The 24,739-nt window shown below is 34.8% G+C and overlaps 1 protein-coding gene across 1 annotated transcript in view; it reads right to left on the reverse strand.

The window, feature by feature from the left end:
• Window positions 1-2,548: 2,548 nt before the first annotated feature.
• MMP16 (matrix metallopeptidase 16) overlaps window positions 2,549-24,739 on the reverse strand; it is a 169,024-nt gene continuing 146,833 nt past the window's right edge. The window contains exons 8-10 of the mRNA XM_079300674.1: window positions 21,581-21,731; window positions 17,619-17,734; window positions 2,549-13,285 (exon numbers count right to left, since the gene is read on the reverse strand). Coding sequence (XP_079156800.1) covers window positions 12,951-13,285; window positions 17,619-17,734; window positions 21,581-21,731 — 602 coding nt within the window. The 3' untranslated portion in view covers window positions 2,549-12,950. The remainder of the gene's footprint in view (window positions 13,286-17,618; window positions 17,735-21,580; window positions 21,732-24,739) is intronic.

A 24,739-nucleotide genomic window follows, 5' to 3' on the forward strand; every position in this document is an offset into this window, starting at 1 on the left:
AACAAGAGGAGTGCAGCCACACTTGTCATCTGTCATAGTGAGAATGTTTGACTGATGCTGAAAATCAAAGCAAGAATTATCTATGAACCACAACACAAAAGCACTGCACAGTAAATCTCTCATCTAGCAATTAGACAGCAAGTGAGCAAGTCATGGATAACAAGAATGCCTCTACATGTCACTTTAGAGTAACATTTTAAGTAGAAGAGTCCTGGAGAAGTGAAGAAATATCAATATCAATATGGTTATTAATGACACTAATTTCACACAAATATCTGGGAAATTAAGCATGCTCTTAAGGAGCTGTTTCTTGCAGTAACTTGTACAGGAATGAAAAGTTACAATGCAAACTTCATGTCAATATTTTGGGTGGTGTGGTAGCAGTGGTATTTATTTCAGCCTGGGAGCTTTTCAGAAATTAAATACTAATATAAACACATCTTTAAAAAATATTTTTCAAATACTTTTCTTTTTGTTGTTTTCTTGCATACAGCTTTACCTTTACAGCTAAATACTTGAGTACTCTTGAATCTAAATGTCTCAGATTTAGAATTAAAAAAAAAATATATAAACTTACGGGGGAATGAGGCACATAAGGGAAAAGGTCAGTATGTTGCATTTAATATGACACGTACTGAAGTAAGAGAATAAGGTTTTGTCAAGTCTTGGGAAAACTGCATTCTGAATATTTGTGCAGAGGTTCATAGTATACTTCCCTTTAGGTTCAAAGAGAGTGAGCACTGGTTAGGCATGGATTAGGATCTAGCTTTTTATACTAATGAAGCACAGATTAAATCTGCACCTAAAATTTGCATATCTTAAGAATATCTCCTTACTCTCACAGACTCATTTTCACCAGCACTACACTGCCAACAACGTACTTGGAGAAAAGGCAGTTTGACTCGTGTATTGTGGATTTTAGGACTGAATAATATTCAGTAAAGTGCAATCCTTACAAGTCATAATAAATGCCCACATAATAAGTGCCCAGAGTTTTCCCACTTGGTTCAATAAGTGTTCCATAAAATATTCCATAAAATTTTTTTTTTTTTAGTTTCTTTTGAGTGGAAAATGAGTATGTTCTATGCCATTGCATGCTGTTTTGACCTGAATAAAGTAATATCTAATATATTAATAAGCTTAAATTCCATTGAGAGCTATTCATGTCCAAATGTTTAGTTGATTGTGTTCACTTTTTAATAATTCAAATAAGCAACAAGAAAGTGGTTGGCAAGCAGTGATTAAGAAAATCTGTTCTTCATAATCATTTCTGTCTAACTAGTTAACATAGTAATTATTTCTTGATTGGAAAGCTTTTTGAAGAATACCTGGAAGCTAAAGCTTGAATTTGGGCCCAAACATTAAAACAAAAATCTAATTATCTGCTACATAACTGCATGGCAATAGATCTGAAAAACTGCAAAAAATTTTTCATATGTTAACTGTGATTGCTGATATTTACTAATCAGTTTTCTGGCTGGAGCATCACCTTTACCTATGAAGTGAATGGTATTGAGAAGACATGAATCAGCTTGGAAGATGTTGTAAGTCAAATCTTTCAGAAACAATGCACTTCCATGAACTTAAGAATGATGAGGTAGAGACACTCCCCAAACCATTCCATTCAGAACTGGTTTTTTTCCTGTCAGTCACCTGTAGATAAGGCCCACCCAAGGACCATTTCCTCCTTCATGGCTGAGAATTGCAGTCAGTAATTTCTGTTTCACCCATACACCTCTTATCTAGAATGGAAAAGCAAAGCTTCAGGTAGCTTAGGAACGTAATGTGTTTGGCCTTTGGTCCTGGATCAGCTTACATGCTCTGCTGTCTTTCTTGCACCAGCACTGAAACAATAATAACTTTATGTTTCTCTTCCAATAGAATGAGCTTGTTCCTGGTTTCCTGTGCCCACAGATATGTATGGGTGTAGAAAACCCATAATGCTTTATACCCTAAGAAGAAGTCCATGGCTGTTGATATGGGATAAACACATATCTTTGCAAAATGGAGCTGGATCGCTAGTTTTACAATACTTTCCTTTGCTCTCAGTCTTTTGGTCTTCTATTGTGGTTTGATTTAAAAAAATTTTTTACTGTTGTGTTTACTTTTTGCCTATTTTCTAATTTGAATCATTAGACTCAGTTTTTCTTTACATTAAATTTGTCATGGCTTTGCTATATATAGCAAAGGAGGGAATTCAGCTACCAGCTCATAGTTTTTTGTAGTGGCTGTGACAGCAATCTCTCAGGCATTACAGAAATAGGTCCACTCTTACTTACTCCACGTCTTTTCCAACACAAAATAATTTTTTCCTACTCTATCTTGATTGGAAAAATTAACTAATGTTTCCTTCACCTTGCTCATAGCCAGATACATCCATATTATATCTTTAAATTGTCATTATCTGTTATACATTGGCATTCACGTTCTGAGGCTAAATTTGGCTTTAATGCTATACAGTATCTAAAGAACGGTAGCATAAAACTTACAGCAATAGATACCAATTAAACCACAATGCCTTTATGAAAATTTTTTTCTGTTCTCTTATTTATTGACAGATTTTTTTTTTAATTACAACACAATGAAACGATGGTAAGTACATAAGATGCAATAGTATAAAAAGCCATTTTAACCCTTCCCTTGGTTAAGACACTTACAGCAGACAAGAACTGCCCCACCCCAATTCCCCCCTTCTCGAATGAAAACAAAAAATAAATATAAATTAATAAATATAAAACAAATCACTGCACAGCCCTTAACTCTTTGATTGCCATGGCAAGAACCATGATGATGATTCTAGCGTGTGACGTTCGGTGGTTAAAGGTTGCCGCAGCAGTCAAAGGGTTATAGCATTGTAAACATAAGTACTTTGTTGAAAATGTTCAGTCATGTTAATGGTCTACAGCAATGAGATTATTATCATGACCCCTTGACCTTTAATGACACAACAGTATTAGCTTGGTGAGCTGTTACATAGATTAATTAACCCATTTAGTTTAACAATGCACTATGAGGTTTTGATTTACTAACAAAAGACTACTTGTGTATAATAAAACACTGTTCAATGCATTGATCAATAAAATCAATGAAAAAATCAGTCTAAGCACCACAAAATTTTGCCTGATTATATCTGACAGTCATAATACACTTTAGCACCATTTAGTCAGCCTTGCATTTGCACACAAACAAGCTTTGTGTTTGTCAGTAGAAGCTACCTGAAGGAATAACATATGTCAGTTATAAAAAGGTTACCGTATAGAATGCTGTGTGAGCCAATAAAATAAAATAAAATAACAATAATTAAATGAAATTCAGTTGCAGAAAGCAAATAAATGCTCCAGTTATTTTGATACTAACACACATCCTAATAAGCGGAACATGGGCATGAAATGAATATGGAGCTATGCAGAGAAAAGGGAATAAAAATGAGAAATTTGTTTCACACAAGAGAAATCATCACATCCATATTCTGACTTATTTGTCAGGCTTTGGAAATTAAATGAACAACTGTTGGGTGGTTGAAGACAAAGAGCTTGAAGAATTGATGCTTAACAATATGTGAGTTTTAGGTTCATATTATGCATGAAACCCCTTTCAGAGATATCCTATCAACTGCATAAACACCCTTGTCTCCGCATGAAAGGTTGATTTCCTCTTTTTCAGACATGGAGGATAAATAAGCAAATCACTGGTGGGCAGAACCACAACTGTAGTAGCTTCTAGCTAACGTATTGGAGCCAGAACAATTTCTGTTGGACTTACAGGGATGAAGGAATGCCAACAAGAAGGAAAATGGAATCAGCTGCTAAAACAGCACTCAACAAAAAGAACTGAGGAAGAAATCAAGTTCTGATAGACACACGAATACAGCACTTGGAGAGAATGCAAGGTGCACGTTATTCATAAAGAGAAACAAGGATGTGTATGAAGCTTGGAAAACAATGTACCCTTCTTGTATGTATCCATATCAAACTCTAGTTGACTACAGACTGACAAAACTAGCTGCACATGCTCTAACTGCTAACAATACTACCACAGGACTGGCAAGGAGAAGACATTGCATCCCTCAAACAGTTTCTGATCATATAGGAACACCTATAACATAAAGCAAATCTCAGAAGTCAAACACCTGCACCTTTCTCTTCAAGCTGTGTCTGAACTGGGCAATGAATCCAAGACTACAGTAGCAGATGACAGAGTTCTTTATATGTGATACCAAAAAATTAGGATCATTTGGAAAACAGTTCACAATAGCCAAGCATTCTGCCATGCAACAGTGCTAGCCTATTATGCTACAGCAGAAAGGTAATGGTAATTGATGTATGTGTACAAACTGACTTGTGGTAGAAGAAGGAGTCCAGCCATAAAATTCTTGTCTGAATATCCATGACACAGATTATAGGCATCGGAATGCAAAGGAGAAAGAGAACAGGTTACAGATGAGAACTGGAACCACTGAAAAAGCACAGACTGTCATAAGCCATACATACAAATGGTATGTAATGGCTGGCACCAAAAATAGTAGGTCTCTGCCATTATTAGAAGTACTATTGTACATCTGACGAGTCAAGCATTTCCAAGATGCAAATAAAGAATCCATGATGAACAGCCCTAGCCATACCATGCCTTTTTCATTAAAGAATTAAGGATGGCAATGTCAATGGATGGCAAAGGCTTCAATAATCTATTGTAATTAGAGCTCAGTGTTGAGTACTGGACAATTAAAAAGATTCAGTGAAAGATATACATCAAATTCCTCAAACATTCGCAAGAGATTTGAGAAGGTGCTACCTCTTCATTGCAGACACAAAAAGCTGCAATTCCTAGTGAAAAACTCTAAAAGTTGTAAATTATTAAATGAGATAGAAAACAAAATTGTTTTTGCTTATTTGTATAATGAATAGATCATTTCCTACTTGCCTGCCAAGAGAATGTACAATTAAATATTCCCTTAATGAGTCAGGAAACATGTCAAGGTGCAGTGAGAAAAAGGGGATGGAGGGGAACCAGAAGTTTGAATGTATTCATCAATTTACATATAGAAATAGATGATACATCAAATGGCCATAAAAATATTTCTGTCATATCAAACACTTCAGGACTACCATGGAAATAAAGATACATGGCTTTAATATAGACTAATAGAGGTTAAAGACTTCCTTGTCCTATTGTTATTTAATCAGTTGAATTCTTAAAATCATTTTGGATCTAATTTCTGAGAACTAAAAAAAAAAAAAGGACATTTCACTGTGACCAGTTTTTGAACAGAGATTCAGGTTGATATTAGTTTGACTAAATCTATCTAAAAAGATTTTGATTGCACCAGATAAATAATTGCCATATATTACTATATATATTTGCAGTCATGTTTAGAGCAACTATATGGAGCAGCTTTTTTGACTGACTGCTATCTGGTGGGTTATGATTCTAAATACAGAATTCAGTGGACTTTCTACAGCCTAACAGATATCTTTGTTGTTGGAGGCCAATAATACCTTCCAAGCTATCACCAAGTTCTTAGTAATGTCTCTTCTCTTTTATTGTTGAATATGTGAAATTTTAGCAGTGTTAGGGATCCTTGTCTCCATCTCTTTTTGACAAAATGGTGCTATACTTGCACTTGTCAAGTCAAAATATTTTCATTCCTTTTCCTAATTCTTTACCTATTTCATTACATAAAGTAAGAGTTGGGAATAGTATTTTCATCATCACACATTCCTTCAATTCTGGATTCCTCTTCAAGGTTAAAATTTCATTGAGTATAATAATGTCAGTTATTTCTGTATGAAATGAGTATTGATAACAGCTATTCTGAAAGGTCTTTTTGATTCTTTTCTTCTGCCTGGTGATGCATGGCCAGAATTCATAGCACTTTATCATATGAGGTAAAACACAACCATGTACATATAAGCTGCAGCTATGCCTTGCAGGTATGAATTTTAGTTGCCATGGTCATTTAAAGCAGTGCTGTATGTTGCAGATGATATCTTCAGAATGCATGTCATCACATGTATAATTTCCTAAGATACATAATTCTGCTTACATCCAAGCAGACAAACTGGCTGGAGCTGACTTCAACACAGTGTTCCCGTAAGATATGAAGGTGATCAGTGTGTGAGCACTGGCAATTTTGTGGCAATGGCCAAGCATAGAAAATAGACTATATTTTTCTCTGTTTAGAAACACTGTATGCCCAATTATGAGGCTCTGCATTTACCTGCAATATATTAGTTGTAAATCAGTACTTTTTAAAATTTATTTCATATTCTAATCTAATTTTAAAATTTGACAAAGAGTATTAGAAACTATCATTCTGGAAAATGATGGATAAAGTGATACCAGGGAAAAACTTATTTTCTCTTCTTTAAGGTTGCAAAATGAAAGTAAGGGAACCAAATTTTTATACCTTATAAACAGAGATTACCTGCTAACATGTGGTCCTCTTGGCTTCAACAAGGCAGATGAATTTATGCACAGCCATGTAAGCTACGAATGTGTATGTAAACTGGGTGTTAAATACCAACACATCAGGATGGAAATATGAATTAGAAACATTATTTTATGACTCAGTACACAGCCCTGCAAGTGGTGAACCCATATGGGCATCCACTGATTGGCAAAATTACATTGTTCTGTTGCCTGTATGTAAGTAACACAATACTTCACTAATAACTCTTATTCCACAGGATGGAAACTACATATTCAATATATTTTACTGCAAGAGTGAAATAAAATAATTTTTAAAAAATTATCATGAAAGGCTATGAATTAAGATATGCTGCTCCAAGAAGATTAAGGTTATAGTTATAAAAAGGACATGATTGAATTTCAATTTGTAGAAATTACCATTAGCCAAACAGAAAACTTTGTTTCATGTGGTGGCTACAATAACAACAATAATCTGTGGACAATGGTATTCTACAGAAAGCGGAAGAAAGTAAACTGTATGACTGGAAAGCTTTGTGCCATCATAGTGGCTGGCATGTGTAATGATTATTGTTTATGAAGTTTTACTGTGACAGCAAGTAGCACTGTGCTGCATACACATCCAAGAATAGAACACTGTGTTTAGCATGCTAGTTTACATCAGCCTTTCTTCATTTATATCTAAAGTTTATTTAATTTATACTGTTAGTAGACCAGAGCAATACTTAAGGATATCCCCACAAAGTAAACATACTTTATGGACACACTCACAGAATATCCTCTTTCAAAGACAAAATGGGCAGCTGCAATTCCAAATGTTAATTAACTGACCATAGTTTGTAGATGATATGCTAAATCTTATATATACTGGGAAAGAAGATTGGTTTATAATACATCTGTTTAATGCTGTCTACATCCTTCCTTGAAATACATTTTGATTTTAGGAACAGATGCTTGCTGTGCTCACACACTGATGATCCCTCAAAATATGATCTTCTGATTATTATTGGGCATTCCTACTTACATACATACATATATCAAATCATTCCACATCCTACAAAATCTATGCTGCTTTACATTAGGAGCTACCTTACATCAAAGCCTCAAATAGAGCCAGTTTGCAACAAGTGATGGTATGCTTTTGATGTTTAACAGATATTGACAGCATTTATGGCACTGATGACAATGTCTTTCTCCATCAGCCTCTGACATCTCAGATGGCAAATCACAAGAATGGGTTAGATAGATTTGACTCACACATTACATACTTTTCATGAGACTAGTGGCAGACAATTCATTGAATTACATGCATATATCAGAGATTAATTTTATGAGCACATGGTTCATTTACACCCTATTTTGTAACTGACATATGTTTAAATGGTCTTTTCTCATGAGAACCACACTGTCTGTCTGCAGTCTGTGTAGTAGGAGCTAAGGAAGTATGCCTAACATTACAGTGCAGGGGCATCACAACTATACCATTGCATTGAATAACAGGTTATCTGTTCCTCAGCTTCCAGACAGTATTATTTGATTTACAGCATAGCTGAACACCTAAGTGGCCAGTGACATTTATTTCCTTGGCTGATCGTAATGATTTCACTTATAGCTCATAGACTGCAGTCATCTCTTTGTACTTCTGGAAACAGAGGTGTCCAGAGACAGTCTTGACAACAACAAAAGGCAAACCAGGAGCTACTGCTCTGTAATGGCAGCTTCACATCTCCCATTGCCATGGTGCATGGCTTCCTTCACCTCTACAACAGCTGATAAAACTTAGGCTATGTTTTAAGGAGATATGGGAGCCAGGACAGAGCAAGCCCCTGCAGTCATTTCCTTGCTCCTCTACCCAGTCATCTCATGCTCTTCCCAAAGTAGGCTGCTAATGGTATGGTAGCTTGCATTTCTACTTCCTTAAAAATCCAGTGCCTGGAACATTCACTGTTCAATTTACTATGTGTGTGTTTTAAGATTTGTCTTAATAATGGCCAAATGGTAAAAAAAAAAAAAAAACAAAAAAACCCAGAAAATAGGAATGCAATGCTTTCATTGCTAATAGGCAGACTGACTTCCTAGGCTATGCACTTTTTTCTAACCAACAACTGAGAATAAGATTCTATATAATTTGGTACCAAAAGCTACATTTAACTGACATTTAGATTGCAAAGTAAGACTGCCCCAAAAAGTTGAAAATTCAAAAATTAAGCCTTGCACTCTGTTCTTAACCCACAGTGCTAATGGCACAGGACTCTTGATCAAGCAAGTGGGGATGTGAAGTGTGCTTCTAAGAAAAAGTGTAAGTCTGCCCCTTATGTTTGGAGTATTAGCTTACATTATTTTAATTCACAAAATTAGCCTTAAAAAAATCTTTTCTTTACTTATCCCCTCCCTTTTCCCAGTCTGAAAGAAGAAAAAGAACAAAAGTTCATAGGAATATATAAAATATGTATTACATTTATTCAGGAGACTTGAAAGGGCTCCCTTGGAGCCATTTGAGTCTCTCCATCCCAGCCTATCCAGTAAACATACAGTTACATATTTTTAATTTTTTTGATAAAAATTAATTTTGTCTACAGTCAATAACCTTTTCATAGGTTTAGATATTGAAAAGCCAAAGGAAACATTGCCATAATCTACTCTGGCCTTCTGCATCATACAGACCATAGTACTCTGAAGATACATGACCTTGTATAGTCAGCTTGATAGAATGTAGCTGATTAATACAACACACATTTAGTTTCATATCGTTCCAAAGTACAGATCATGACAATAGCAATATGGAAATGTTTATTTAAAAGTTGTGGCACATGAGCAAGAACCCAGATTGCAGAACTGAAAATATTTTCAATTTGCTTTTTAGTAATTCCGATAGTCATAGGCCCTTGTACATAAACAACTATTAAAAAATATAAAATTGTCCTAGAACTTTTACTAATTTAAGTTCAAAATTAGATCAGGCAACACCATTAATTTACTCTGAAATTCTATAATTTGAAACTAGTATTTGGAAATTACAGTGAACAGAAATGTTCCTACATCTTTTACTTAAAGCAAACCTTTATGACTGCGTTACAACCTACTGAAAATGTGAGTATGTAACAGAAATGTTAACACAATCTTGCTTTGCATGACATAAACATGCCAATATAATTTTTTCTCCCTCTCTCTGTATATAGCATATATGCACTTTTAAGGAAAAGAAAATAGATTCAACAATCAACTTATCATGTACTCATGTAACTATGGTGTACCATATACCAAGCACTAGAATTATCACACTTACCTTCCTGCATAATTACAGTTAAATTTTCCAAACACAAATATTTTTGTTACCTTATCAAAGAACAACAGTCAACATGCTCAGTACTTCATTACTGTCAGGGAAATGGTTGCAAAAAAAAAAATTAAAGCTGCCATGAAAGATATTTCAAAATTGAAATGAAATTTTCAAGTGAATAAAAAAAGCTGATGAGATGCTGTTCTGACTTTAAAAAATACAAAATAAATTCTCCTATTTCCTATTTTAGAGGAAAAGCAAACACAAAATAAGTAGTTCTTTTAGTATTTTCCTCCAGCTATCCAAGGGGGAAAAAATTGGAACAGCAATATAAATAATTTTGTTTTGTCTATAGCAGAACATAAGTTATAGTAGTTTGTTGACAATAAAATTTTCTCAATGGATTAAAATGTGCATGTCTGTGCATGTGTGTGTTTGCGTGCTTTTATAAGTATACAAACACACACATCTTAATACGTATTACAAACAGCATAGAATTTCGAATTCACCAAATGAGCTGATCCTCAGCAAAAATCCTGTGCAACTAAATTGTCAATAAATCTATACATTTTCAGCAACAACTGACTTGGATTTACTAAATAATGCTATGGGCTGATACTGGTGCGCTTCTAACCTACAGTATGTAGTACTTCTACAAAACATCTCCAAAATGCCATCTGCATTGCATATTTGTTGTAAAACTATATCTTTTTCTAATCCTCATTTTCGTTAACCATACATATGTATATCTGTGTATGCTCTAAGAAATAAGTTTGCAATGCTTTCTAGCATGCCACATATGTTTGTAAGTCCTCAAATCATTATAAAATCATGTAATTGAAAAAAAGGCATACTATTTTTCATGCTATGCTCAATATAAATATAAATTCAAGGCAGTCAAGCTATCCATTACCAAAACAATAATAATCATAATATATATGTATATATACCTACACTCTCTAAAAAGTGATCCAGTTATGTGGATTAAGAAACCGGTAAGAAATTGGTTGAACATAGTATAAAAGTCTCATTTTATGTAAAAGCCCATACTGGCCATTTCAAGTATTTTAATACTTTCCTATAACCTTTTCATTAATAACTAGATATTTGTAGAAATAATAATTTTATACTGAAAATTGTATTCAAGTTAAATAAAAATTAACTTCTGCTGTAATTCATTTTTAGAGTGTGCATGTATACATAGCAAAATACCTTTCTACAGGCCTATCATAAATATTTTAGTCTATGTCATTTCTCTCCTACTAAAACACTTCAATTTTTTTTTCTCAAATTTTTGATCATGTCTATCAGGCCTTTCAAGAAATAAAACTCATTTCATTTGCAACACCAGATTCCCTTCAGTTTGTGCCAGTTTGCAAGTTAAAGGTCAAAGACATAGGACAGTACACTTTAAGGAAATTCAGACAGTGAAGCTGTTCACAGAAGACAATGTTTAACTTGGTAATGACAGTCAACAGGTCAATAATCAAGTTCAAGGCAAGCTGTTCATTGTTGCAAAAGCTACTCCCCTCAAAACCTGGCTTTCATAAAAAACCAGGTATCTGACTTTTGGGGTGCATCATTCTGACCATCTTTAATAAGTTCACAGCCCAGTGACTGTAAAGCCTATCACTGCAAGAAGCAGCTCCTAAAATCAATAAAGAGGTCTGTCAGTTGCTGACTTTTCTCTAGGAAAAAATTATTGATACAAACCCGCTCTGCAGGTCACATGAAAATGACAATACTGCTGTTAGCACAAATTACACAGAATGACAAAATGTTTTGGTGGTCCCTTGGCTCTGTCAGTTGATACCATGTTTGACTGAAGGCCAAAAATTTTAACCCTTTGAGAACTATGATGAACATGCAAAGGGGTAACACACCAGAGGATACTCATGCACTGCCAGAGTCATCTTCTTAGCTTTCCTTTGAAACTGTAACTCTGCCCCTGCAGAGTCAAATAAAATTGTCATGCAACATAATCTCAAGAGAGAAATCCAAGATGCTTAAGATAAGAGGCTAAGCTATAAAATTGTTGTCAGCTCAGAAAAAAAAAACCAAACTTGGTACGTGGTAGAAATTATTAAAACACATTTGGTTCCTTTAACAAGAAAGTAGCTGGTAAATATACTTTGTTTTCTATTCATGTTACAAATGCTTTTCTATCAATAATGCAAATAATTAAAAACGCAGTCACAAGAAGTGTTTCGAAAAACTGATTTTGTTTTGAAACCTGTATTACCCAAACACAATTCTACAATTTAATTATGACCAAGATTAACATCCAGCAGACTCTGAAAACTGGATGCAGTAGTTCTCAAAGGGTTACACCACCAATATAATACCAGTGTCAAGTTTCTCAATAGCATGTCTGTTGTTTTAGTTCATTGAAATCCACTTCAGAGACACACTGCTTTTTTACCATTCTTTGGAATGAGTGCTCCTGACAGACCTATAGAAGGTCTGGGGTAGTTGGCTTGGTACAGCTTGGGAAAGATAATGTAGGAAAACCAACCAGAAATCAAACAAACCAATAAAAATGTTCTGCTTGAATATAGTATTGAATATGAGTTTAAAACATTGAGGACATAGCCCAGAGCAGCTGTAAAAACCACAAAATGAATGTATTAAGGCTGTTACTATATTGCAGATATTTTGGCCCCTTGTTTGTTGGAAAATGGCTGTCCGAACAGTCTGAAGTCCTGCGTGTCATCCGAGTCTCCCACCTGACAAAACTGGAAGCAGGAGTATAGGACTTTATCCGTAGCAGACAGAAAGCAATCCTCTTTGGAGACAAAGCTGTTTTGGGTCTTCTCACTTTCCTGAAAGTTCCATTGTTGGTTGTTGTGTTTCTCTAAAAAAATTTACTTTCAGCAAAAAATTTTTTGAAGGGGAACAGGCCTTAAGGGAAAAATGTAGAAACCTCGGAGATACTTTTATTCCTCTTCGTTAGTTAATCCTGATAGTTCATAGGGCATTGAGCGTGCAGAGGGAAGGCCTAGAATTGAATGACAAAGAAAGACAAAGGACTGAAGAAACAGCAGATACTGTGTATCATGGAAGCTTCCCAGCTGAGAATCGCCACTCAGGCGCAGGACAGGCAACCCTGGGTTTTACAGATCAGCTTTGTTTCACACCGACAGATGCCCGCTCCTAGCTAGGAAACTGCTTAACAGCTCTTGTGTTGAATCTCAAGTTACCACAAACTCCTGGGAGGGAAAGGAAAAAAAACCAGAACCCTACATCACACCCACTCTTGCATAGAGCGTTTGCAGTACAGTATGTGGCGGGGTGTTCCTTTCCTTTTGAACTGGAACACAGTGTAAACCAAGACAAGGAGGCACAAGGCCAGGATGCAGGGAATGACGATGGCTATGGCTTTCACAGTGCTGGCTGTGTTGTCCAGTTTGATGACAATGTCAACATCGTCTTGAGGGCTGTGTCGGTCTTTGTCTCGATCTGTTGGTCCATCACAACCCATAAAATCCTTCAGGATGGATCTGGGATAGCCAGGTTCCACCCTGAGCATCTGGTTATTGAATTTCCAGTACTCTTTTCCTTTGTAGAAATATGTGAAGCCTGAGGAAGAAAGTAGCAATTATTCATGGTCATATGAAATCGTGTCATCAAAATACCGTGAAGGAAATTAGTGGTATCAATTTTTGCATAATTAAAAAAATCAAAATACATAAGGAACAGACTTCAGTTATAGGTATTTAGGATCTTTTTTTTTTTTACAATTTTTATTTCTTTACTGTCTCTAGAAATCTAACATTGAATTTGGGGGTTTTGTTTGGGTTTTATTGTTTGTTTTTTAGTTGTTCTTTCATTCAGTAAACTGGGATGTTTTCTTTCATCACTACAAAAATAATCAAACAATTCCAGAATATATGGTGTATGAAAAGTCAAGCTTTGGCCAGTTTGTTCATTCACTGAAAAACCAACTAGAGTTGGAACACTCAGGGACAGGACTTTAAAGCATAATGACTTCTTCAAGATGGGAAGTCTCCTGAAACAAATTTCCATGTTATGCTATGCTGTGCATACTGACCCTCTTTAATCTCACATAGCCTATTGCACTTCAGAAGGAGACTGCATGAAATAACAGCATCTTTCAAATGAGAAAACAGGTGTAAACAGATTTGTTTCCTGTAAAGACCTGATATTTGTTCATTCAGGCACAATCCAATGTTATTATTAAACATGCTTAAATGGAGAAATAAAATTGACTCTTGCCAAAAATCTATATTACTTTATTATCCCAGCTGAAAAATGGCATTGATCTGGCAAGACACAAACCTTCAGGATGGGTGAACTGTCTCCTACTATTTATGAACTGAATTGAAACAGCTGGATTTTTTCTTATCTTCACTTTGTACATCTCATATATTTCCTGCAGTATTAAAGGATACTACAACAGATTAGGCACTATTTGTTCTGAAAAGGCTGGTAACTACCTACGTGGATATAACATTATCAACCACCTATTCAATCATTAGTTACTTCTTTCAATTCTGAAATTTTTCAAAAATGATACATTTTGATAGTCAATTTTTAGCTCAAACTGTGGGAAAAGCCTTCATCACCTACTACCACTTTTCAGAAAAACTTGAATATTTCATCATTCTTCTACATTAGGTATTTTTGTAATTTAAATAGCCTCCTTAGCCTATGAAGAGGTATTATTTTCCTTTCCTTATTCCCTTGCATTTTTATTACCTGAAAATATGGTGGTAGATTTATGGAAAGATCTAATACAATTAAAAGCAAAAACCACATAAAAATTACTAATCTGTATCAAAAGAGTAGCTAGACTTGTCCAGAAAATGCCTTCTATTTGGATTGGAATAAAACTAAAAGAGGACTGGAATTCTTTAAATATTATGAAGTTTTAAAATTTTAGCACGTATAAAGTTCTTAAAGCAATCTGTAGTTTTAATAAAAAGCATTATCAAATGCAAAATTTCAGTATTTTGAACCACAGATACCTTATCTTTGCATTCCATATAACAATATGCCTTTCCCAAAGTACTGCACATCCTGGCCACAGATAAATATTTCAAATATGGAAATTTGATGTATTATCTTTATTAATACTCTAATATATATATAAAGAGATCATAAACAGATGTGGCACCTCTAAATCTATATTCATGCATATGGTAGAGGTAAATCAAAATACAGACTTGAGTCAGTAATAATTGATATGCAGTGAAAGGTCAAATTAAAATTCTTAAAGCAGCAAAGGAATTTCAAGCTGCTAGAGATCCAATAAAATTTTTCCAATTAGAGCACATTTTCCACTGGAAAACTCTGAACATAGTTTAAACTTTTCTGCCATGTTTTGCTGAGGTAGGAACCAGGATAATAGTCAGTTACAGCTAAAAGATGGAAGCTACCAGCAGAGAAGGACAGTTCCAAGAGACTGAGTAATTTCACTGTTCTCTTGACAGAACAAATGACTTCACACTACTGCTGAAAGTGATTTCATCTAATCTGCTAGATGTCTTAAGCCTGCTTTGAGACCTGCTTCTTACAGTTTTCTAGATACTAGGCCCTGAGAAGTGAGAGCAATACCTGATCCAAACAGTACTGAAGGGCTTAGCAGTCACTACTGCCTCAAATTTACTTATGTAGCAAGTATAAGGCAAAAAAAGGCCAGCGGATTAATAAAGTAGACTACCTTTTCTCTTCTACAAAAATTATCCCACCATCCACTTTAGGAGAATTTCTAGTTGGAAAGTTAAATTTTCTTTGCTGCTCTTAAGGTAGAAAGAGTGATTTCTCCAATTTGGAGAACTTTGTGTGATCTCACAAAAGACAGGAAATTTCTTCTCCACTCCCTCCCAAGAGTTTCTACCACAGTGTTAAAAAACAAATCACCATATGGGAAGTAGCAAGACAAGTTTCAAAAATGGTACCTGTACTTTACCAAGCTTTTAGGATACTGAGTCAGGATATTGACTAGAGTAGGAAATTGGTTTTTCCCATCCTTTCCAAAACAAGATTACCAAATTTTTTGCTATCACTGGAGGAAACCTCTGCATGACCACAGCTACTGTAGGTGTTCAGTTGCATAGGTTACACAATAGAAAGACAAAAGAAGGAAAAAAAGTGTATACTTTAAAATGAAATTGATTCCCTGAAAGATATGCTTTCAGATGTGTCCTTATGAAGGTTTACAGTAAAAGTTGCATATCAACTCTGCTTCTGTCTAAAGAAATAAAAGCAGTTTCAGGCAAAATGCTATCAAGTTCTTTCCCACTGAGCTGTGGTATTTCTTATTTGCATCTGCTTTTGTTTCTTTCCCCATACAAACAACAGCAAAGTTGTGAACTGTTTTTTAAGACTTTATTTTCTTGATTTCAGGAAAAATGTCTTAGTGGTCTTCTTGGGAACTTGATGGTGTCATTTTCAGTCCCTTTTTCTGCCCTGGGCCCCTTATGGGATTTCTGAGATGCTCAAGAATTTCCTCTTTCCCTTCACCTCCTCCACAGTCTCCTGTCATGTTTTACTAACCTCCTCATCCAAAGAGTCCAGCAGACTATCAAAACCACTGGGGTTGGAAAGAGAAGTGCCTCTTATGTGACCTAAAGACTTTCATGCCTTAGGAATGTGTGCTCTGCCTCTGCAGTGCTTTCAGTGGTCTGGGTGTTACAGTAAGATAATTTTCAATTTTATTGGGAGGAATGTGTACCTGAGTTCAGTACAGAAAGCATGTATATATATATATATATACACACACACACACACAGCTTTAGATGTATATATATTTCTAAAACATTTGTAGCTATTTCCACATATATGTGTATTTTAAAACAATTGGTTATTGAGTGGTGATGTATGCAGAATATCATCTTGATTGACCTACTTTCCAGTTAAAAGCAACACAAAAAATCCAATCTAGCAAAAAGGCCAAAATACAGACAGGGTTTCTTCTTCTTCTGGGTAAAACAGACACAAAGCAAGGAAGCAATTAAACATCTTTTTGAAAAAAACCCCAAACATTTCCATGGTTAATTACTTAATCAAGTCAGAACTTGAAATAGGAGACTAAAATGTTTTATAAAAGGAAATAAATATTTTTATTTTCTTATTAAAAAGAAATTAAAGTAATATGGAAATAGCTGTGTGTTGTATGAGCCAAACAGAATAAATTCCAGACCTACTATTAAATAAATCATATATGCCATATAACAATTGTCCAACAATGCATATTTTATTCCTGTCAAAAGGATCTATGAACTCTGTGCAACTGAGGGGTCTATTGGCAGCTGGGCACCATCCCCTGGGTAGCACTGAATTCTCCTAAGAAGGAGGAGATTTTGCTGCTCATTTGTTTTCTGGTGTGACCAGTTGATACTCCAGGTTCTAGGTAGGTGATGATATATCTTGTCAAAGGTAATAACACATCATATTAAAATCCCTATTATCTGGATTTCTACATCATGGACTTCTGACATCTTTGATTTACATAAATTCATTGGGATATTTCTGCTTAGATTTAGATTTTGCTTCCCTTTGCTAGCTTTTGAGAATGAAAGAAATACCTTCTAAACTATTTAAAAAGCCAATACCTTGAAAGTTCAGTACAGATATACTGTGTTTATGAAGCTTGTTTTAAGAGGCACTACAATCCAGCAGAGAACAAAGACAAAATGAATTAAGACAGAGGAAAAAAAGAATGGAAAGTAAGGTTTAGAATACTAAACTTGAAAGCTTTTTCAACCCTAGGTTAAACAGTACATGCAAAGAGCCATTTTCACTAAAGCCAAATCTAGAGCAGGAATTAGTCTATTCAGGTATCAAGAATTCCTTCACTACTTAACCTGAATATTCAATCATCTTTCTACTACTCTACCTTACATAAAGGGTGTAAATAAATTATTAAAGCAAGATTGTGTTTTCATACCATTTTCTTTGTGGACAAAGGCTCCCTGAGGAGATTCTGGGATACCTTTCCAAATTGTGATTGGTTTGGGATAACCAGGGTCCATGGATCTCATTTCTTCACTGTACCTCCAGTACCTGAAAGGAAAAAAAGCACATTAAGATAGTACATGAGTAACTTTATATTTCCCCTCTCCTACCCTTGCTACATTCATTAGCTACAAGTGGGAATACTGGATTTCTTCTCTGTGAACACTCTATCCGATTAGATTTGCTGTTTCATGTAAGTAGATAGAAGATAAAATTATTTTTGCACTTCAACAACTAAACCAGCATGAATCTCTCTTATAATCACCACAATTTTCATGTCTACGGCTTTTGCACAGTAACACAGAGTGCTGCAACACATGCAAAAAACCAATGTACATTAATGCTTTTCATAATATTGTAATAATGCAAGTGGCAGTAGATTCAGATTAAAATACTGCCAGCAATCTTAATTTAACTCTTCATATGTATGCATTAAAGCATGATTAATTTAATTTCATTATCACTAAATAGATGTAGTGTATTATAAAATTCAACCTGTTTGTGTGCCTTTTTGCCAGCCAGCCCTTCTCAAACTTAAAAAGCTTCAGCATGCAATTCTAGTAATCCTGAACATCTGGCAAGTATTTACGCTTACAGATAATATTGATAATTTCTTTTCCTTTTACTGCTGATCAAATTGCTATGCATATCTTATAATCTGGTTCTAAGAATACTGCATCTCTAATATCATCTGTGCATCCTACTGTTTTGGTGGGTAATTTCATGTTTTGATTTTCTCTATTAATTTAGAGCATAGTTTTATCACTATCATTCATAATCTGGTTGCTGCTAAAAACTTGACCCTGATTCTCATTTGAATTAATTTGATTTCAGTTTTTAGAAATCCTTGTTATTATCATCATATATTAAAAAATTCTGAAGTGGGTGATATTTTATTGCTGTGGAGGAACTTAAGCACTCTAACTGATTCACATTTGAATCTTTTTTAAAAAGTATAGTGATCTAAACTCCTCAGTATTTCTCCCTGTAGGGCATTTCACTGTCTTTAAACTTTCAATGAAATTAAAAGATGGCAGATTTCAAATGGGTTAAGCATTGGCTAGTTAGTTTAAAAAGACATTTGTATTTATTTTTTCTTTCTTATGCTTGAGTTATTTTTATAGCCTCAATTTTTAATCTATTCACATCTGCATCAGCTACCAACCAAGAACACAATGCTCTTTATTTGGATATGTAACATCTATAAAAATTTGCATGCAGAAACAACATGCAGAAGTATTAAACAAAGCTCTAAAATTAATACTGTTGAAATCAGTTCTTCCTCATCTTTTGACTCTAAGTTTCTTGGTCTTCAGTATGAATTTTTTTAAACAAATATTTTTTTTTCTCTCCCTCTATTCCAGAACTCTATTTCTATGCTGCATAATTTCTCCCATTTTCCTTTTTCTCTTCCAATCTTTTCACCTTTTTGAGCTCCTTCTTTCAATAAGCTCTGGTTTACCACTAGCCTTAAATGACTTTGAAAGATAGATTTTGTCATTAGAAATCATTGAGGACATATTCAGTGCATAATCAGAAATCACAAAACTTCTGGGTTTTCATCATTGATGAGAATTCCTATTAGGGAAGGACTGATCACCACCTCAACAACCTGCTGGAATAATGAACATGGCTACAAGGTAAGGAAAAGCCTAGTCTAGATTCTAACTGGCATGCCAAATGTTCACAAGCAAACTGCCTAATGATGGTTTAAGCTCTGCAGCCTATGTAAACTTGTTGCTGTACCTCAAAGACTGATAAATAATAGAGGGGGAAAAAATGAAAATTCACTATATAGCTTTAGAAAAAGGGAATTTGGAAAATATTTGCTAAACCATGTTCTATATCTAAGCCTGTTTACTCAATAATATTTTGAGCCATAAGATGAATAAGTTTTATGAAGAAAAAACATTGATTTAAACTCTAAAGTGCATAAACCAGTTGGACCAGACAGAGGCATAAACGAGGACATAACCCAAGAAGTTCCTCAAAACTATTATCTTCTAGTCCCAAAAGACTCAGTTTTGGTGGGATAGGAATGACAGAGGGACTAATGTTTTCTGTAGTCAATTATTTCCCCTTTTTGTGTTTCATACAATTATTTGGAAGAATTATTCTTATTGTTAAATAGATAATGTCAAATAACAACAACAATGTTCCATACATGAGCTGCTTTAGACATATGACTGCTCACTGGATTGGCTTTTAAATCTTCTTACTGCTTTGGGCAATGGGATTTTCTTGTTTGCTTATTTTTTGTTTGGTCATTTTTATTTTTATTTTTTTTTATTTTATAGCCAATATTTGATGTCATTTCTTATAAGAAACTTATAAGGGTTTACTCCCACTGATGGTCAATATCCTGTAATGGCTCAATTATCTCTGCAAGGCTCATGTTCAATCTTCTTCTAACATACTGTATTGCATTTATATCCTGCTGAGTTTCATTGTGCTTGTTAGCTCTAAGGAGCAACTTTTCTGTCAGCACCTGTTTTCTCTGCTAGTTCTTTTTGTCTTCTGTTATTACCAATCATGTTTTAGGAAAGTCCTGAATATAAGCAACTGCCTATGCATGGAAATATAAAAGGACATTTCTGAATAAAGACTAAAGGAAGTAAAATTCACAAAATATTCTTAATGTGCATCTTTTTACAATATGTATATAGAGGTGGAAAATTATTACCTGAAAAAGAATTTGAATTTTTTTAAAAATGTACTCAGCCATAGGAAGAAAATTATTTAGGCATCTTCCACTCTCTGTGGAAATTAATTGCTTGAAATGACACCTAGTTTTAAAATATTAATAAAAATCTGACTTAGTTATCTACTTCCCTCACCATGAGTATTGGAGAGCAATATATTTTTAAATAATAAAAATAGCTTTAACCATAAAATTTGGTGCAGCATTCTGTAGTGCATTTTTTACAGTACTGCTAAAAATTACAAACTGTACTGTCCTAGACATAGCCTATGATGTGATTAAATTTGTTTCTTGACTGATCCATGAAATTATTGGTGTCTGAGAACACTAAGTGCCACACAGTAACAAAAGCAACCATACTTTTAATAAGACTAATAGAAATATTGCAGTTATTAATAAGGAATAATTTGTATCTGAGCACACAAAAGTTGCACAGTGATACATCTATCAACACACACATCACCAATCAAAAACCTGTAAAATCCATCATTCAGACAACTTTCAGTGTTTAAGAAATTAAATTCTCTCTATGTCTCTATAAAGCAGAGAAATACTCCTTTACTTTTTTTATTGACAGGTAAATAAAGATACAGACACTAAGTGACTGGTACAAGTTTTTCATGAATGGAAAAACCCTTGGATTTTACTTATTTTTTCTGTGCTTGTCTTCTTGTTGGGGGGCTGTGTTGTTTTATTATTATTATTAATAATCATAAATATGTGTCTATATAAGATTTATTTAGAAGTAATTCAAAGAAAATGCTCCAATTCTTCTCTAGCTCCCAGGTTTCTCTTTTTTAACTCATTGTTAAATAGTAGCAAAGAAGTCATTTTCACTGACCTTAAAAGGTTTGCATAATGCCTTGCCTGCTTATGTGCTTGGGTTTAGAAATGTGGATAAAAAGAAACAGGTAAGAGTGTACATAAACACATTACTTTGAATATTCAAGTAAAATTTTGCCACAACTGTGACTTGCCTGTTGACTTCTAAAGTGTAAATTTTCTACTGGATATACTTATAACCATACCAAGATATTCACACAAATATAATTTAGGTTATAAGACATGTGAAAATAGTATACAGTCATCTATGAAGGAGGAGTTAGTTTAATCCTTTTAAGAAATAGAGGAGAAGGTTAATATGTTTAGCTGATATCCACTAATTTTTTCTCTTGCAGAAGTCCTATACCAACCTATCTCCTTTGAAGAAGTAGGTTTTTCCAACATCTTCCCACCAAATTGCTGAATCAATGCCATGGGAAGGAATTCCACTTCCAAGTGTTATCAAATCATGAGGATAACCTGGCTGGAGAGTAGTGTCCTTGAAAACCCAGAATTTGTTACCTGTACAAAAGCGGATATATACACATATATATGTGTGTTAGTCATCAGTAGAAATATTAATGCACTCCTAAAAAACAAGAAAAACTCCCAAAGGTCAATAGCAGTGGTTCTTCCAAATACAATTAAATGAAAAATGTTCCATTGCTACAGATAATGCAAAATTAAACATGCCTTATTGATATCTTGCATTTATAAAGCACCTTTCTTCAAATAAGTCCACTGAATATTTTGATACCAGCTATGTAGAGATCAAAAGTAGAACAAATATGAAGCAATCTTATGAGGCTGTGTGGTTGATAATGTAATACATTTACAGAAAAACTATGTAGCAGTTTTATGTTTCATGAGGAAAGAGTGAAATTTATAAAAAAATTAAGTAAGAAAACACAAAAAAAAAATAAAAATAGAAATGGCAAGTCTCATAGAGACCAAATAATTTTATTACTCTGTATTTTTCCTCAAGAAGCTAAATTACTTTTGAAGAATGTATGATTATTTCAGAAATAATATTTTTAAATGTATTTTCTTTAGGGTAGCCTCAAGAAAGGAAACTGAGAATCTCAAGTCCCAGAGGTAGAAACCTTGTCACAGAAAATGAAGGGTTGCCAGTGGCAGTAAGACTTAAGCTTTGTCTACAGGTGACAAATCATTCAAAACCACCCAACTGACTTATTAAGTGCTGAAAATACAAGGTAGTTGTAATGAGTCTAGTAGATGTTAGCACAGTGTCTGCAGAAACCTCAGATCACCCAGGTTACTCAGGTTACTGCCTGGAATATGAATGATAGCCCAGGGCTTCCTGGACTGCAGTGCTCAGTGGCCGAAACCTCGACTGCCAGAGGGGCAACTGCAGCTACTAGACAAATATTTTGTGTACATAGGGATCCATGCCTACAGGAGTAGCAGCTGCACCAGTGGTTTATAGTCTAGATGCCCCCTGTTTGTGGGAGAAGATGCTTCCTGTGGTCTCTCTTCCAGCTGGATAGTTTACCTCACCTGCCCAAGACTCCAGTTTCCAGGCTTGAGTTTTTCCTCTAGCTTCCTGGCCAAGCTCTTCCTCACTGAACACTTCCATGACTATCTCACCTACTCTACCATCTCATATTAAGCCTATAATCCAATATTTCCCCAATAATTTTTTGTCCTCCTAGAGAGTCCTCAACATACTGTGCCACCTGTCCTATTCTTTCAACTATCTTCTACTTTTTACATTTCTGCTTTTTTCTAATTCTTCTTCAAAACTCACTTCTGACCTGTGTCTTTTCAGCAGATTTCTCTTTCAAACACAGACAGCTTTGGCTGAAAAAGGGGAATAAAGACCCCCATATACTCCCTAGAAATAGGAAAGGGGAGCAAAATTTGCATTTCTATTCTTATCTGATAAGCTTGCTTTGACGCCCTGTCTTCTCTTTGTGTTATGTCCCCTAGACCACAAGGACACTCTTCTCAGGCTAGACTATAGGCTCCATTGTGAAAGAACCATGTGTTTATTTTTTCTGCAAACCACTATCATCATCATTTTTTTCCAAAAAACATTACTAGTTTTAGTAATAATTACACTGAAGGAGAAGATACTTTGACAACACGTGGATGCTTTGAGCTAAATCACAAAAAACTCTAGACAAGATCCATGAACATATATATTGAATTGGCCTTATTGGATTCTTCACATTGGTCTATCCATTGTTATGCATGACAATGATGTTTAGAATATAAGGGGAAAAGTTTGAAAACAAACTTTGTTCAAACACATTTGGAAAGAGGATGTAGGATAAAATCATGGCTGTTCACATTAGTTTTTGTACTTACCTTTATGGCTAGACAGGCTGTTACACAGATTTAGGAGGTTAAGATACTGTGTTGTATAAATATTTTATAAGGAAATTTAATATTACCCCAAAGACCTAGGATCAGGTGTATGCCAGAATCATCAAGAGGGAAAATCCAGAGAGCTGTTTAGCAGTTGGTTTTGCATTTTAGCTATGCCTCTGTGGTATTAAACGTTTGTTTAAAGGAAAAGGTTTTTTTTTAACCTCCCTGTTTGCATTGTGGTGATGTAAAGCATGTATTAATTTTATCAGAGTTTTAATGACGAGAGGGGGTATAGTTTCCATCCCTCCCATGCTGGGTTTCCAGGGTTAATTTTTTATCAGCTCCTTTACAGCTGCTTGTCACCCACTTTCAAGCACAGACACTACAGTTTACTCAACAGATCCATTTTCCCTCCCCTGCCAGTTGAAGGAAAAAAGGACTCAAAGCATGAGTATGTACAGAGCCATTTGAAGTACTGAAAATAAAGGACACACAGAGATCTTTGAAGACCAGTCATGGAAAGCTGAGTTCTCTGTTGACCTGGGATTAAGGTCATCACTAACCTGAGATTTACCTTTACTGAGATGCCTTATAAAAATTCACGTACAGTGTTTGATACAGACAGAGGTGAGCATCTTCAAGCATTCTCTATCCCTCCTCCTATGTGCTTTATCTTTTGCCAATGTACATGACTGCACACAGAAGGCTTCAGATGTTAATGGCAGTTTCAAATGCAATGATGGAGAAGTCAGGCCTTTTGGACCTTACTAGCTGGTACTTATGGTGTGAATAACAGATGGCATCCAGTGAATGATCCTGGGCCAGCTCATTTCTGTTTCAGAAGATCATTCAAAATGACAGCTGTTGCACAGCATTGAGAGGCATATGCTGTGATGTATGCAATGCCAATACTTTTCTCTGTGCCTCACAAGGAATAAAAGTCAAAGCAATTGTTATTAAAAGATCATTATCAGCCATACTCAAAGAAGCAAAGTTAAATATTAGCAAGATCAGGTCATACCAAAATAAAAAATGGCTACACACAAACCATTGTAAGTGACAGCACCACTGAACCATTTATTTTTTGCATATTCAGATATACTGAAGTAAAAGGAAAGTGTAGATGTGGGAACAGACATAAGAAACTGAATTCTTCACATAATTTCTTACTAAAAAGCAAATTCTTTCTTAGAAAA

The sequence above is a fragment of the Erithacus rubecula genome, assembly GCF_903797595.1.
Source record: "Erithacus rubecula genome assembly, chromosome: 3".
Lineage (NCBI taxonomy): Eukaryota > Metazoa > Chordata > Aves > Passeriformes > Muscicapidae > Erithacus > Erithacus rubecula.